This window comes from Panicum virgatum, chromosome 1N, assembly GCF_016808335.1.
Source record: "Panicum virgatum strain AP13 chromosome 1N, P.virgatum_v5, whole genome shotgun sequence".
Lineage (NCBI taxonomy): Eukaryota > Viridiplantae > Streptophyta > Magnoliopsida > Poales > Poaceae > Panicum > Panicum virgatum.
This window is the reverse complement of record NC_053145.1, coordinates 36,954,001-36,970,384: the sequence shown is the minus strand read 5'-3', so window position 1 is coordinate 36,970,384 and position 16,384 is coordinate 36,954,001. Positions and strand designations below refer to the sequence as shown.

The following is a 16,384-nucleotide window of genomic DNA, read 5'->3' as shown; positions in this document are numbered from 1 at the left end:
TGTCGCGCCGCCCACCGCGGGAGCCGCCTTGAGCGCGCCACCGCCGGAGACGTGCCTGTCGAGGTTGCGCCACCCGTCGCAGGAGCCGCCTCGAGCGTGCCGCTGCGAGGGACGCGCCCGTTGAGGTCGTGGTGTCCAAGGAGTCCGAGGCGGAGCCGGCTCCTGCCGCCAAAAATCCAGGACGCGCGGGAAGCCGTGCGCAGCGGCGCGGCCGGGGACGGGTCGGCGTTGGAGTTCCGTCGAGGGAGGAGACGGAGCAGACAAAGGCGATGGCAGAGAAGCAGACTGAGACATTCCAACGGTGCGATAATGACAAACCGGCGAAACCCAATTCCGCGATGGCAAAATAGCGATGCTCGCTTCCGATGACGGCAAATCCCAAATTTCTCTTGCAGATATACCGCGGCATAGACGAGTCCTTCACACTTCCCCTTCGTCCTCTCCCTCCCTTTCCCTCTCGCCCCGCCACAGATCGCCCCACCGCACGTCGCTCCGCCCTCCTCCCCGCCAATGGCGGCCGCGCTGGCGAGCCGCGTCGAGTCGTGGGTGCGGGACCAGGCGTCGCGGCTGCCGCCCTGGGCGGCGGCTCTGCCGCAGGCGCCGCGGTGGCCCTGGCCCCCGCCGCGGCCCGCCTGGCCGTGGCCCGGGGACCGCAGGCGCCAGCGGGAGCGCATGTTCCGGGAGGAGTTCGAGCGGCGGCGGCGCCAGCTCCGCGAGCTCTGCCGCGCCGTCCGCGTCGACACCGTCGCCGAGCTCCAGGAGCTGCTCTGCGCCATGGTCCTCGCCGAGTGCGTCTACAAGGTCAGTCCGGTGGCACTCCCCCCATTCTGTTGCCCCGCGCTCCCTGCATATACTTTTACCGATCCGATGGACGGATCGATGGATAGATAGATCTGTGCAGCCATTTTCGGCCCGAGACAGGTGCAAACGGTGCATGCGGCAAAAAGAAGTAGAATGTTTGTCAAGTTGCTGGATATAGGAGTTGCCTGCCTCTTCTGGTGGGGGGGGAGGTTAATAATGACATGTCTGCACGTTTCTGTCATGCAATGATCGTGTAGTGTTCCATCCATCCAATGTAGGCACACCAGCTTGGGATACTTTTCCAACCAAAACCGGGATAGTTACATACCATATACATAATACTGTGGAATTCGTCATTTCATGCTTTTCCCACGAAGAAATAGCACTAATATTGATGTGCTTGCTTGATATAGCTGATCTTGGATTATTTATGCTCATCTTGATATAATATAACGGCCATGACTCATGTAGATTATCAGATTTTATTTGTTTTTATATTTACATTTCAAGTCTTCATCCCGTTTCCAAAAGGTCCTATTGTCTAATTTCCACCTAACCCACCTGATCCCTGCGCCCCAATATGCTGACTGACTAGTGCCTTAAGCTTTTGAAAGCACTGTCCCCCCCCCCCCCCCAAATAAACATTAAATGCCTGAATGTTTATATTGTCCCTAGTTGCAGATTGTATTCATCTTCACTTGTAATATGTCTGATCATCACTCTTCCCTGTTGCTATCTTTCTGAATGTTCTTACTTATGTGATTTGCTGCTATATATTTCTTCTCTCTGTATGGTTACAAAAGCAGATATTACCGTGAAGAAGAAAAAAATGTTTGCGAGGAGAGTAAGAACATTTAAGCCTACCCAATTTTCTTGGGACTAAAAGGCTTTGTTGATTTTGATAGTAACAATATTTTGGAATATTTCACAATATTCAATTTCCCTACTTGCCGCATGTCAGTTAATTACCCTATTTATCTGTTTAATTAACCTATTTATATTTTTTTGCAGAGGCCTGTTTCTGAGATGATGAGATATATCAACAAATTTAAATCTGATTTTGGTGGAACCATTGTGTCCCTGGAGCGTGTTCAACCCTCTTTGGATCATGTACCACATCGGTAAGCCAAGAGCTAAAGTCCATTCAGAAGTTCAAATATTTGTATTTTGTGCTTCTGTTTTCGCTCTTCACAAAAGTTTGTACTCAGGCACTACAATCAAATACAATAAAGCTATTATTTGTGCAACTCTAATATCTAGTAGATCAAGTCCATGTACAGTCCTTGCTTCACCTGAACTCCCTTAAAGGTGGCCAAAGCGGTAGTCCTTTCTGCAATTACTGTAGATAAGGCAAATTTTTGCTACGGGACATCCTAAATGTGTGGTATTGCTGGAAAGCACTCTATTTCTATTGGATGCGCCTGTACAAAAATCTGCCTTATATCAAGGTTTCCCTTTGAAGGAGATTGTCAACATATGGATCTCTTCTTTGATTCGAATTATGAGTGGTGACTACTGACTAGCACATAGAGATTAATTCTAGCATCACCAGGCTTACTGGTCCATGGGCATTACATTTTATTGTGCACATTCTGTATTTTCCTTATGAACCCTTCACTATCGTGTACTAACAGTCTACTGCTCTATTACAAGGTCTTGCAGCATTATATCTTTAGACAATATCTTTAATTGTTCTGATTATTTGTTTCTTATTTTAAATAGTTCAAATAATGGCAACCTTCACATGGTTTTGCTGTCTTTTTATATTAATCTAATTAGTAGTGAAATTATGTAGGTATCTGTTGGCGGAGGCTGGTGACACCCTGTTTGCTACCTTCATTGGCACAAAGCAGTACAAGTAAGACTTTCTTGGGAATTTCAGACTCTTTAATGTCTTTTCTGTTTGCAGTAATAATTGCATCAACTGTTTGCTTTTCTTCTATAGAGATATTATTGCTGATGTGAATATACTCCAAGGGACATTATTTCATGAGGAGACCGCTCAGGATTCTGCTCTTGATGTTGACTCTGAACAAAATGATGCTCAAAAGGGTGAGGAAAACATTGGAAAATCTCATCGGGAAGCATCAAAGAAGTTGCGAAAATCAAAACCCGCAGCGCACCGAGTAAGCATTTTCTTGCGGAACCAATTCATCTTGTGTATCACGTATCTTTATTGTTAGGATTTGCCTAATGTAGTGCTATACAGGGTTTTATGGCTCGTGCTAAGGGGATTCCAGCACTGGAGTTATACAACCTTGCACAGAAAAGGAACAGGAAACTTGTTCTTTGTGGACACTCACTTGGTGGAGCGGTAGGTACCTGTACACAGTATACAGTACCTCATTATTTGCTCATACTTCTGTGATATGTCTGCAGGTAGCTGCATTGGCTACACTCGCAATCTTGAGAGTTATTGCATCCTCTCCATCTAAAGAGGATAATAGGCTTCCTGTGAAGTGTATCACCTTCTCGCAGCCACCTGTTGGGAATGCTGCTTTGCGAGAGTAAGTTTCTTTTGATATTGCTATAATGCTGCACTTGACTGAGCGTAAGATTATTACAATTATTAACTAATCTTACTTGATTTATCTGGAGAGGTGTGTGTTAGTTTAACAGGGTTGGTACTATCAAACTTGCGTCTTTATCCCCTTGTTTGCCTTTTGCTAGTTATGTTCACAGAAGAGGGTGGCAAGGCTACTTCAAATCCTACTGTATTCCAGAAGACTTGGTGCCACGCATTCTATCCCCGGCATACTTTCACCACTACAATGCCCAAACACCTGAAGCATCTTTTATAAGTAAAACTGATGTGAAATCTGAAGAAAATACGGAGACAAGTGCTGAAAAGCCCAAGGAGAACAATGGGGAGCAACTTGTTCTGGGTGTTGGTCCGGTGCAAAAGTCACTGTGGAGGCTTTCAAAACTTGTTCCGTTGGAAGGAGTGCGGAAAAGCTTAAGTGTAATCCAAAAACAAACAAATGTTTTTGGAAAGGCACCATCACAATTAGATAGCTATTTGCAATCAAAGGTTGATGAATCAGAAGAAGAACCACAATCTCTAGAGATTCAAGAAGGTTCACAAGGAATTGCTCTTACCCCTTTATCTGATAAAGATGGAGGGCATGATGAAGATAATAACATGACTGAGAAAATAAATGCATCTGAAACTGGGGGTTCTAAACGCTGGACTAGGGTACCTTCTTTGCCTTCGTATGTGCCATTTGGTGAGGTTAGTAACATATATTTTTGTTAATTAATGGACTCTAGTGGACTTCTTGTTTTTAGCTCCTGTTTAACATGATACCCATCGCCCCTTTGCTTCAGATTGGAATTTTCTATTCAGTTAGGTAGATTAACATATTTGTAATAGATTCATCTGCGAAGCACAACTTTACATGTGAACAAAACATGTTGCCACACACAACTTTCCAGTCACATGATTGAAGGCCATCCATGGCATAGTGCTAAACCTAGAACTTTGTTATAGAAATATTACCTTTTCGGTTTCTAAATTTTCTGTAATTTAACTCCCAACATTATGCCACATAAAATTTTCTCTAAAGCTATTCATATTTACCTGTTTGAAAATGTTTAAGTCTGAAATTTGTCTGTTCCTAAAATTAGATGTTGAATATTGATACAAATCTATTTATTTAATAACTTTACTGTGTGCCATGCCTAGTAGTGCTCTGATTTTATATGATTTGCTTATTGTCAATCTCTAGAGGTTATCTTATATATTCAGATAATCATGCAGCAAAAGATTACAATTTTATTAGTGTGGCATACATGCTCTTAAAAGACCCCAAGTGATTCCTCACAGTACATCCACATCTTGAAATGGATTAGAGGTTGAACTTCTGTCAATGTTTTTTTATCAGCTTTACCTATTGGGAGATTCGTCAGTGAATACACTATCAGATTCAGAATACTCCAAGATGACATCGGTATGAACTTCTTATTTCAGTGCCCATCCTCCTTATTTAAAAAGCTAAAAGATAGGAAGCATGTTTTATTATTCTTACATTTTGGTTTTGAATTTCTTGCCATAGTGGATCTACTCATTTTCTTGCTGTATTTTGGCAAAGGCATTTGCAGGTGCAGTCTGTTATATCAGAGTTAAGAGAGCGTTTGCAATCACACTCGATGAAGTCCTACAGGGCTCGGTTCCAAAAGTAAGACCCCACTATCAGGTTATCTTCAGCTAGAACTAGCTCTTACCTAAAACTTTCACCTTCCATCTCACTGGACCTCATACCTGAACTTTCATCTTCATACCAAATATCACCTTGAAGTTATTGCATTCTTTAATCTTAAACCTTACATGGACATGGATTCTTCAAGAATAGCTACAATGATTAGAGAATAAATAAAATTTGTAATATTTGTAATGGTCTTCTTGGTAAACACTAATTTGCTATAAAGGTTAGGCAAGGTATTCACACTGCTGCATCCAACATAGGGGAAATGCCACTAGGCCTGTGTCAATGCGACTCTTTACTTTAGTTACATTCATCGCAAGGCAGCCAACTCATAATTTATGGGAAACAGATGTGACTGGTTCCCCATTTCCCTATTTAGAAGTGCTAAATCTGAGCCTTTGCTAGTTTGACAAAAAAGTGGTTTGGTAATATTGTTTTATATTCAAATTTTGAAACAAGAATCTTTCTTTTCTGCAATGAAATATAGAATATGGAAAGAGAAATACCTATGTGCTATTCTACACCCTAGGTGTAGGTATAGCTAACATAACTAATTACTAGACAAATTTTCAGTAATAAATACTGCGCACGGTTGATGACAGTCTTTTACTGAGCATGAGTCAGTAGTACGGCAATTCGGTTCAGTAATTATGGTCCGTTTTGTCAGTGATTTGACTGCTGGGTGTAGAATAGTCGCTACAGCTAGGGTGTAGAATAACATTACCGAAGAGAAATATTGTAATAAGCCTTAAATTAATAAATTTCTAAATTGAAAAAAAACTTAATCTGCACATAAGGGAAGGCAAGCCCATGGCAAGAGAAATAATGGAAAACAACCATGATGATGATGTGTTGAAGCAACCTTTAAGGAATAAAGCATTATCATGTGAACGAAGAAACTCTAAACATGATGAAATTTTTAGACATATTGCCTCCATTTCAAAATGTAAGACATTTTAGCTATGTTCCAAGTCAAAATTCTCTAAATTTGACCAACATTATAGAAAAATATATTAAAATTTACAGTATGGAATAAATGCACTATCAAGACTTTTAATTGTGGATTCAAATGAAATTAAATTGATGTTGTAAATGATGATGATGTGTTGAAGCTAGCTTTAAGGAATAATGCACTATTATTTTTTTTGTTAATGAAGAAGTTCTAAGAATGATGAAATTTTGAGACATTGCCTCTGTTTCAAAATGTAAGACGTTTTAGCTTTGTCCTAAGTCAAAATTATCTAAATTTGAGCACTATTATAGAACTATATATTAACACCAATAACAAATAAATGCACTATCAACACATTTAATAGTGGGTTTGAATGAAACTAATTTGATATTGTAAATGTTGGTGCATTTTTTTATAAACTTGGTCAAAGTTGGAGAAGTTTAAGAATAAGATAAAATTAAAAAGTCTTACATTTGGAACCTAGTAAGCGGCAGCGATATTACTGAACTGAGATATCGTATTACTGAATCACAGTACAGCGGTCATTCTACACCCAGCAGTAAAATTATTGACCAAACTGAACATAAATTACTGAACCGAGGTACCGTATTACTGAATCACGTTAAGTAAAACACAGAAATTACTGAACCAAGGTACCATATTACTGAATCACATTCAGTAAAACGGTGTCATTAATTGCGCGCAGCAGTCGTTACTAACAATCGGTTCAATAATTAGCTAGGTCTACTACACCTAGGTATAGAATAGCACATGGGCTCAAGGAGTATAGATCATCCTGGTGTGATAGTGTTTGTGGTAAATTACTTTCTCCGCCACATTTTGATCATTCTCAATTTGTTTCTTGGTTTTATTGACTTATGTATTTAAGCATTTCTTTAGTTGTTGTATATCATTCAGTCCGTCTAATTGGAACCAAATGACCACCCACAGCTAAAGTTGTCTTCTTTATGCAGAATATATGATTTGTGCATGTGTGCAAATGCCCCCATATTTACAGGCATCGAACAGTTGCCACAATTTTCACATCTACAAGAACTAATTGGTCTAGCAGCTGCTGATTCTGTTGAACTTGGTCATATCGTGGATCCTCCTGTTATTCGAACTGCCACTTCTATTCTTCCTCTTGGATGGAATGGACTCCCTGGTGGTAAAGATGCTGAGCCTCTTAAAGTTGACATAATTGGACATGGCTTGCATTTGTGCACTCTTTTCCAGGCACAGATAAATGGAAACTGGTATGCATTAGTTTCTGAAATTTCACAAGTTTCGCGATAGAGCTCAGGAAAGTTTATTTTATTTATTTAGCAATGTAATTGGGTAATCACTATAATCTTTTGTTAACTGTAGGAGAGAATAATGCTTGTATTCCTCCAACCCTAGAAGGGTGGGTATATATAATACATGTACATGGACCTCTATACACATGGGCTCAATATACTCCAACACCCCCCCCCTCCGCAGTCTGAACTACCGGCGCAGCGATGTTCAAGACTGGACAACAAGAAAGCTAGCACCCCCCGCAGTCTGAACTACCGACGCAGCGGTGTTCAAGACTGGACAAAAAGAGAGTACAAATAGAGTACAAATGGCAAATACCCCCCCCCCCTCGCAGCCACAACTAGCCACCGGCTACGTTGAGGCTGGATCGAAACTCCGAGAAGGTCGAGGCAGCCCCTTGGTGAAGATGTCAGCAAACTGGGAGGTGGTCGGGACATGGAGTACCCGAACATCGCCGATTGCGACTCTGTCGTGCACGAAGTGTAGGTCGATCTCCACGTGCTTCGTCCGCTGATGCTGGACGGGGTTGGTGGAGAGATACACGGCGCTGACGTTGTCGCAGTAGACGAGCGTGCTCTTAGCGAGCGAGCTGTGGAGCTCCGCCAAGAGCTGTCGTAGCCAGGACGCCTCCGCTACGCCATTAGCGACACCCCGGTACTCCGCCTCGGCACTGGAGCGAGAGACAACCGGTTGCCGCTTGGACGACCAGGAGACCAGGTTGCCGCCCAGGAAGACGGCGTAGCCGGAAGTGGAGCGACGAGTGTCCGGGCAGCCAGCCCAGTCAGCGTCGGTGTAGACCACCAGCTCAGCAGAGGACGAGCGGTGAAGTACCAGGCCGAGGTCCACAGTGCCACGGACGTAGCGGAGGAGACGCTTCAGCGCAGCAAGGTGTGACTCCCGGGGATCATGCATATGGAGACAGACCTGCTGGATAGCGTAGGTGAGGTCCGGCCTGGTGAAGGTGAGGTACAGCAAGGCACTAGCCAGACTCCAGTAGGCAGTAGGATCAGCCACCGGATCACCCAGATCAGCGGACAGCTTCGCCTGAGTGTCGATAGGAGTGGAGCAGGGCTTGCAATCAGTCATCCTAGCCCGCTCCAGGATATCAAGTGCGTACTGCCGCTAGTGCAGGAGAAGACCAGACGGGCAAGGCTCAACAGTGACGCCCAAGAAGTGGTGGAGCTGACCGAAATCCTTCATAGCAAACTCCTGCTGCAGAGAGGAGATGACACTCTGAAGCAACCGCTGATTAGAGGCTGTGAGCACAATGTCATCAACGTAGAGCAGCAGATAGGAAGTCTCATCCCCACGGCGGTAGATGAAGAGAGACGTGTCAGACTTGGCCTCGGTGAACCCCAATGTCAGCAAGAATGTGGCGAACCGAGAGTACCAAGCCCGAGGAGCCTGCTTCAGTCCATAGAGAGACTTGTTGAGCCGGCAGACCATATCCGGACGACTCGAATCCACAAATCCCGCTGGCTGAGAGCAGTAGACAGTCTCTGACAGAGTGCCGTGAAGAAACGTATTCTTCATGTCCAGTTGGTGCACAGGCCAAGAGCACGAGAGCGCAAGCGGGAGGACCGTGCGCACCGTAGCGGGCTTCACAACTGGGCTGAAGGTCTCATCATAGTCCACACCAGACCGCTAAGTGAACCCCCGGAGAACCCAACGAGTCTTGTAGCGCTCCAGTGTGCCATTAGCCCGACGCTTATGCGTCCAGATCCACTTGCCAGTCACCACATTGCAACCAGACGGACGCGGCACGAGGTCTCACGTCTGGTTGGTAAGAAGAGCCGCGTACTCCTATCCCATCGCGCGACGCCAGGGAGGATCCGCCAAGGCGTCGCGGACAGAGGAGGGTACCGGAGAGACTCGCGGCTCTCCCTCGGTGGCGGAGAGAGTCGCGGCCTGAGACACCATCCGCCGAGTCGCCATGGGATGGATATGCCGAGGATCCCGATGGATGACTAGCGGGTGGTATACCTTCGGCTCGGCTCGACAGGGAGCCGGAGGAGGCGGCGGCGGCGCAGGAGCCTCCGGAGCAGGAGGCGGCGCCAGTGTCGGCGCCGAACGACGCCGGTACACCTGTAACGGCTCAGCGTACCGCTGCGGTGTCGGGGTCGGCGCCGAGCGACGCCGGTACACCTGCACCGGCTGGGCGTACCGCGCAGGTGCAGGTGAAGGCACCGGGGCCGCGCGTGGCGCAGCGGGGGACACCGGGTCCGCACGCGGCACGACCGGAGGTCCGGGGACCGCGCGTGGCATGACCGCGGGCACCGCGGCCGCGCTCGGCGCAGCAGGGATCATCGGAAACGGTGCCGGCGTGTCGGGAAAACCTGCAGGAAAAGTACAGACAGGTAACGGTGGCTGAACCACCGGGTCAGTCGGAAACAGAGACTCCAGCTCGGGGTCAGGAGAAGGTGTAGAGGAGGTAGAGTAGGGGAAATCCGACTCGTCAAAGACGACGTGTCGGGAGATCAGAACGCGGCGAGAGGTGAGGTCAAGGCATCGGTACTCCTTGTGGTCAGGGGAGTACCCGAGGAACACACAATGAGTCGAGCGGGGCGCCAGCTTGTGAGAAGCGGTGGCGGAGGTGTTAGGGTAACACGCACACCCGAAGACCCGAAGGTGGTCGTAGCGAGGAGGGGTACCGAAGAAAGCGTGGTGTGGAGTGGGAGCAGGAGAAGCAGTGGACGGAAGGCGGTTGAGCAGGTAGGTGACGGTGTGGAGGCTCTTAGCCCAGAAGCGCGGGGGCAGAGAAGCCTGGATCAGAAGGGTGCGCACGACGTCGTTCGTCGTGCGAATCATCTGCTCAGCCTTGCCGTTCTGAGGAGAGGTATACGGACAAGACATACGCAGCTAAACACCCGAGGCAGAAAGAAGGACCGAGAGGTGGAGTTACCGAACTCCCGCCCGTTGTCACACTGGACGGCCTTAACTGTGAGGCCGAACTGAGTGGACACCCAGGCAAAGAAGTGGAGGAGAGTGGGGAAGGTTTTAGACTTGGCGTGCAAAGGAAAAATCCAAGAGTAATGAGAAAAATCAACAATGACCAGATAATATTTATAACCAGACATGCTGAGTACAGGAGATGTCCACAGGTCACAATGAATCAGATCAAAAGCATGCGCAGCATTCGAAGAAGAAGAAGAAAACGGAAGTCTAACATGACGACCTAACTGGCACGCATGACAGAGGTGCTCAGCAGGAGCCTTAGTACATGGAGCGCACTACGGCTGAGCTGAGCCAAAACGTCGCGGCCAGGGTGACCAAGCCGGCGGTGCCAGGTGGTGGAAGAAGGCGTCACGGCAAAAGCAGCAGGCGGAGAAGCCGAAGGCGAGGCAGCGGAAGCAGGAAGCCGAAGGGTGTAAAGGGGCCCCGGGTTGTCACATCGGAGGAGCGGACGCCGGAAAGCCGAATCCTTCACAGTAAGACTAGAGGAGTCAAATTCGATAGAACAGGAGTTGTCAGCAGTAAACTGACGAATAGAAAGAAGGTTGTGAACCATTCGAGGAGCAACAAGAACATTAGGAAGACGAGGAGCTGAACCCACGGCGGTGACAGGAAGGCAAGACCCATCACCAACCATGATAGAAGAAGAACAAGAAGTGTGTGGGGGTCGGACAGAAGAGAGGATACCGGCATCATGAGTGGTGTGGAACGAGGCCCCCGAGTCGGCGATCCATTCGGTGCTGGCCGGCGGCGTCAGTCCCATGGTGCTGAAGGACTCTGCCAGAGCAGCTTGGTCCCACCCCCCAGGCCAGGTCGGCCGCAGGCTGGGCTGAGCAGGCGGGGTCCAGGACGGTGCAAAGAGTGGAGCAGCACCAGTGAACATGGCTGCCGGCTGGAGCTGAGGACGAAGCCCCCCTGTCGGACCCTGGTACGGCCACATCGAGATGCGCCCTGACCATGGGTTGCTGAAGGATGGCCAGGGCGTACCTCCAGGGTTAGGAGCGGGAGCCGGGGCCGGCGCGCCCCGACGACCCCCACCGGTACCGGTACCCCCAGAAGCAGGGCCACCAGTGCCGCCACCACCACCCCGTCGCCGGCGACATCCACGGCCCCCCCTCCTCCGGTCTACCCGGCGGGAGCAGCACCAAGGAGGGAGGTGGCAGGAGCAGCGGAGGCCGGTGGAGCTGCAACGAGCATGGCGGGGGTGGGCGAGGACGATCCGGGCGCGAGACCCCTGTTGATCTCCTCAAGGGCGAGGTCGTCCCGGACCTGCAGGAAGGTGGGGAAGGGCCTCTGGCGGGCGATCCAGCTCTTCAGGTGGTCGTAGGTGCTGCTCAGGCCTCGTAGGACATTGAGCACCAAGACCCGATCGAACACCGGATCCCCGAAGTCGTGAAGAGCATCGGCCAAACCCTTCATCCGCTGGCAGTACTCACCGACGGAGAGGTCCCCCTGCACGAAGGTGCGGAAAGTGGCGTCGAGCTGGAGGGCGCGGTACTCGGCGTTGCCGAGGGACTGCCCCTCGAGCGCCACCCAGGCCTGCCGCGCAGTGCCGTTGTGGGTCCTGACGAGGTCCTGAAGATCTAGGGAGATGGTCCCAAAGATCCAGGACATGGCGACGCTGTCGAGGCGCAGCCACGCCACGTCCCGCGCCTCGATCGGCGAGTCGACGAGGGCGTAGCGGCGGAGGGTGAGGAGGACCTGGTCCCGCCAGCGGCCGTAGTTGGAGGACGCGGGGTCGAGGAGGACGAAGACCAGGGCCCTGATGTTCTGGACGCTGGCTGCCTGGAGGTGGAGCTGGGCGACCATGGGGTCGGTCAGGTCGTATCGGGCTCCAGATGCAGCTGGCGGGGCCTGGTAGGAGGAGGAGGCGCCGTGCTCGGGGTCGACGGGTTGGCCGGAGGAGATGCGGAGGTAGCGCTCCGCCTCGGCGACCCGGAGAGCGAGGGCGTCAGCCGTGGCGTGCTCGCGCTCCCAAGCGAGGGCTGCCACACGGACCCGCTCTTGGGCCGCCGAAGCCTCCGACTTGGCGGCGAGGAGGGCCGCGGCGAGAGCGGCGTCGGCCTGCTGCCCTCGGAAGGCGGCGGCGGAGAGCGGCGCATCCATGGGAAGCATCTCGAGCTCGGGCCACGTGGGATCGGCGACAGCGGCGGCGGCGGGCTGCTTGCCGGCAGCGACCGCGGCGCGGTGAGCGGCGGCGGCGGCAACAGCCGCAGGCACCAGAGGGGCCACGCCCGCACCAGGGACGGCCTGAGCGGCGGCGGCGGCGTCATCGGGCCCACCCGCGCCCGCGCCAGGGACGGCCTAGGCGGCGGCGGCAGGCCCGATCTGGGCGGCGGCAGGCCCACCCGCGCCCGCACCCGCACCCGGTCCAGGGACGACCTAGGCGGCGGCGGCGGCTGCAGCCCCGGCCTGGGCCCCGCCCGCACCTGCGCCCGCGCCAGGGCCAGCCTGGGCGGCCAGCGCGGCGGCGGGAGCCGGGGCAGAGGAGGGAAGGGCGGCGGCCGCTCTAGCGGCAGATCCGGTGGCGGCGGCCTCGGGGGCGGCGGATCTGGCGGCCCCCAGGCCCCTGCCGGCGGCAGCGGCCCTGCCCTGCTCGGGATCGAGCAGGGCCAGGGAGGCGGCGGGCCTGGTAGGCCATGGCACCGCCGCAGAGAGAGGGGATGGAAGGGAAGAGAGGGAGGGGAAGGAGGAGAGGGGAGGAGGAGGGGGCGGCGGCGGCCTGGAGGGTGGAGAGAGGAGAGAGAGAAAATCTAGGCTAAAGATACCATGTAGGAGAGAATAATGCTTGTATTCCTCCAACCCTAGAAGGGTGGGTATATATAATACCTGTACATGGGCCTCTAGATGGGCCTCTATACACATGGGCTCAATATACTCCAACATTAACATTTTGGTGTCTTCTCTATCCTGTCATACTATAAGCTTTTGTTAACATTTTGGTGTCTTCTCTATTTTGTCATACTCTGTTCTTTAGATCTCTAACATTAAGATCATCAAGATAATTTTTTTTAAAAAGTGTCATTAAAAAAAGTTTCTGCACATGCTAGGGGTGCAATGTATATGATTGTTCCATTGGATTGATTGGCTACCATGTACACAGTGGTATATCTATAAGTATTTCCATACTTTAATTGGAGGTATTTGTATACAGGTATTCCACAGTTGTAGAGACTCTACCATCAGCCACTTCATACTCACCAAATGAAGAAATGCAACCTAAATTGCAAAAAATGCGGATCCTTGTTGGCCATCCACTAAAGCAGCCTCCAAATTACACTAGTGAGGATTTCATGGTTCCTGTGATCACAGGTGCTGATTCAAACCCGGAATTTGGATTTGAGTCATTGTTTGAAGATAAAGATTGCTGCAAGGGTTTGAGTGGATTTCTCATATATGGAACAAATGATTTTGTAACGGTATGTAAAGAGGTCTATGTCAGGACACGGAGGGTGCGATTGCTTGGATTAGAGGTGCCTCCATATCTTTGGGTATTGTTATAACATGTCCATTTACATAAGCTCCATTGAAATGCTACATATTGGATATATTCGTGTGATGTAGGGGGCAGGTAAAACTTCCCTGCTTAAAGCAATGTTAGGACAAGTTAAAGAAAGAAACAATGCAGTTCTTGAATGCATACATGTAGATTTGCATGGCAAGGGAATATCAAGCGGATTGTGCTACATAGATTCGACAACAGTGAACTTGCAGGTATTGTTGTTGCTTTTTGTTCTCTTGAATTTGGCTCTATATGTGTTATGTTAAGAATTTAAAAATAACTTGTGACATACTTGAAACCATTTTAAAATGGTGGCTCTTGTTTTAAATTTCCGTTAAAGCTCTTATGTTGATACAACTGAAAATGTATTATTCTATCAAGATTTTACACAACTGCATTGTGCTGGACGGCACTACTTACCCAGTAGTGTAGTATGGTAGTATGGAAAATGTAATGGAATTGGGGATGAAATTTGACGTGTGAATTAGAAAACTATCTGGAAAAATATGCTTGGAGTCTTTTTTTTCTAGTATGATGCTGAGTCTACTGGAGTTAAACCATTACTTCTGAAATGTGTAATTGGTCGGTATTGTTATTGGGTTTCATGGTCCACAGAAGTGCAGATACATGGGGAGAAACCTGTTCCTTGTTCTTGTTTGGTGAATTTCTTTATGGTAGATGAAGAGTGGATATCCTGCTATTCTGTCTATATCCTGAATATCTAACCCTACCTATTGTTGTGAACCTGTCTTATATCAGGAGCTACCTTTGGAGGTTAGGCGGTTCAAAGAAGAGTTGCTCTTAGGAGTACATGATCTCAGCAGGAGGACTGACCTGGTTATTGCCGTGCATAACCTAGCACATCAAATTCCACAGTATCAACAATCCAATACTTCTCGGCCTCAGCCTGCTCTTTCACTTCTCTTGGATGAAGCTAAGGCTCCTGGCATTCCTTGGATTCTTGCAATAACCAACAAATTCTCTGTCAGTGCGCATGAGCAAAACTCGTTGATCAGCTCAGCTATTGAAGCATATCAGGCTTCTCCTGGGATGACGAAAATTGTTAACTCTACCCCATTTCTAATGCCAAGTGCTAGAAATAGTTTGCTGCCGACTGGTTCATCTGCTGTGAATTTGGGGAACAAGGATCCTGGAAACAGATTTTATCTTCCTGTAAACTTTGCACTATCACCATTTCAGAGGAAGGACATTGTTATGCATGTGGAGGGTGTTAATGCCCTTCGCCAACTTGTGCATCAAGTAGTCCTCAATAATGAAGAACCAGCATTTGAGGTATGTTTCGCTATCCTTCTATGTTTGTTTTTAAGGGGGGGAAATGGGACAAGAGCACTATCTTATGTATTGCATGAACATTAACCTTTTAGGAAACTCAGGTTTGATAGTACTGTGTATGCCCCATGTATTGCTTCAAATGTGCCTTCATGGTAATATCACGGCAGAATAGCATGGCAGCTTTCCCATAGAAGAGTGCCATTCCATGAGCTGTGTTAGGAAGATTATGAGACTAGGATGAAGATCATTGCTAGGATTTTAAGGCGTGATCTTTGTATTACTTTTTATCTGCAACCCTAAATACTGCAAATGATTGGACAGGAGCTTGCTCGTGAGAGATTGTCGCTAGACCTGGCGCGAGAGAAGGCGGCATCTCTGCAAGAGAAACAGAAGCCACAGAAAAGAGATGGCTCCGTTACAGCTGCTGCTGTAGGTGCATCACTTGGTGCGGGCCTGGGGATTGTAATGGCCGTAATAATGGGAGCAGCGTCAGCCCTCCGAAAGCCGTGATTCTTCTTGTCTTGTTTTGGTTTATTTATTGTTTCTAATTTCTTTTATTAGTATATATTTTTAGTTTGTTCATGTTCCGGGCATTGAACAATTTCTCGGTAAAAAAGAGCACTAGGGTAGAGCCGTAGAGGGCACTAGGTAGTCCAGAATAGGTAGCACTAGCAGATAGCGCAGTGCACATTTGGCTGTGTAATTGTATATATAATAGGTTAGGCCTTCACTGATCATATGTTATGTTTGTGTTATTTTCGTATAGCCCTCGGATATGTTCTTTACGTTACAATTACATTCTACTATATCTTCACCATGTTCATCAGTGCAGATTACCACTGCCATCACTTGTTAATCTGACCATAGAGGGGATAAAAAGCACCCGCTGTGCTCCTCCGTCTGAAATAGTAAATGGGAAAAAGGCGTGATAGAAGCCGCTGTGCCAAGAGGTTGAAAACTTTTAGGATCCCTTTGGAACGGAGGAATTCTAAAACGCTGGAATGAAAAAAAAACACACAGAATTAGATCGTCCTAGCGATTGAAATCATGTATGCAATAAGCCTTGAGAATTGGCTTTATCTCATTTATGTGATAATGCATTAAATGGTTTATGTCCTATTTAGATGGAAATTATTTTTGAAGTTTTAGAAAAATGCCATGATTTTATCAAATACTATGGTTTTGAAAAACTATCGGATGTTTGGATACAAACCTTATAGTTTAAAAACTAAGGTATTGTTAAGATTGTAATCTTTTGTAACCATACACACATTTGACAAGTTCATGCATCTATTTGTGTATTTTTGCCACTTATTGAGTTAAAAGTGATATAATTATACAAGTTCTTTATGATAACTGTAATTTACTTTTTTAATAAAA

General features: G+C 48.2%; 1 protein-coding gene across 1 annotated transcript; it reads left to right on the top strand.

Annotated features, from left to right (window-relative positions):
* The first annotated feature begins 420 nt into the window (after positions 1-420).
* On the top strand, positions 421-15,802 carry LOC120655736. Its single transcript, XM_039933707.1, has 14 exons — positions 421-801; positions 1,813-1,922; positions 2,597-2,659; positions 2,747-2,927; positions 3,011-3,115; positions 3,181-3,308; positions 3,472-4,033; positions 4,686-4,751; positions 4,903-4,979; positions 6,933-7,214; positions 13,364-13,682; positions 13,774-13,923; positions 14,471-15,004; positions 15,326-15,802. Exons 1-14 carry the CDS (start codon positions 511-513, stop codon positions 15,512-15,514), a joined length of 3,057 nt encoding a protein of 1,018 aa, XP_039789641.1. The 5' UTR covers positions 421-510; the 3' UTR covers positions 15,515-15,802.
* The last annotated feature ends 582 nt before the right edge of the window (positions 15,803-16,384 follow it).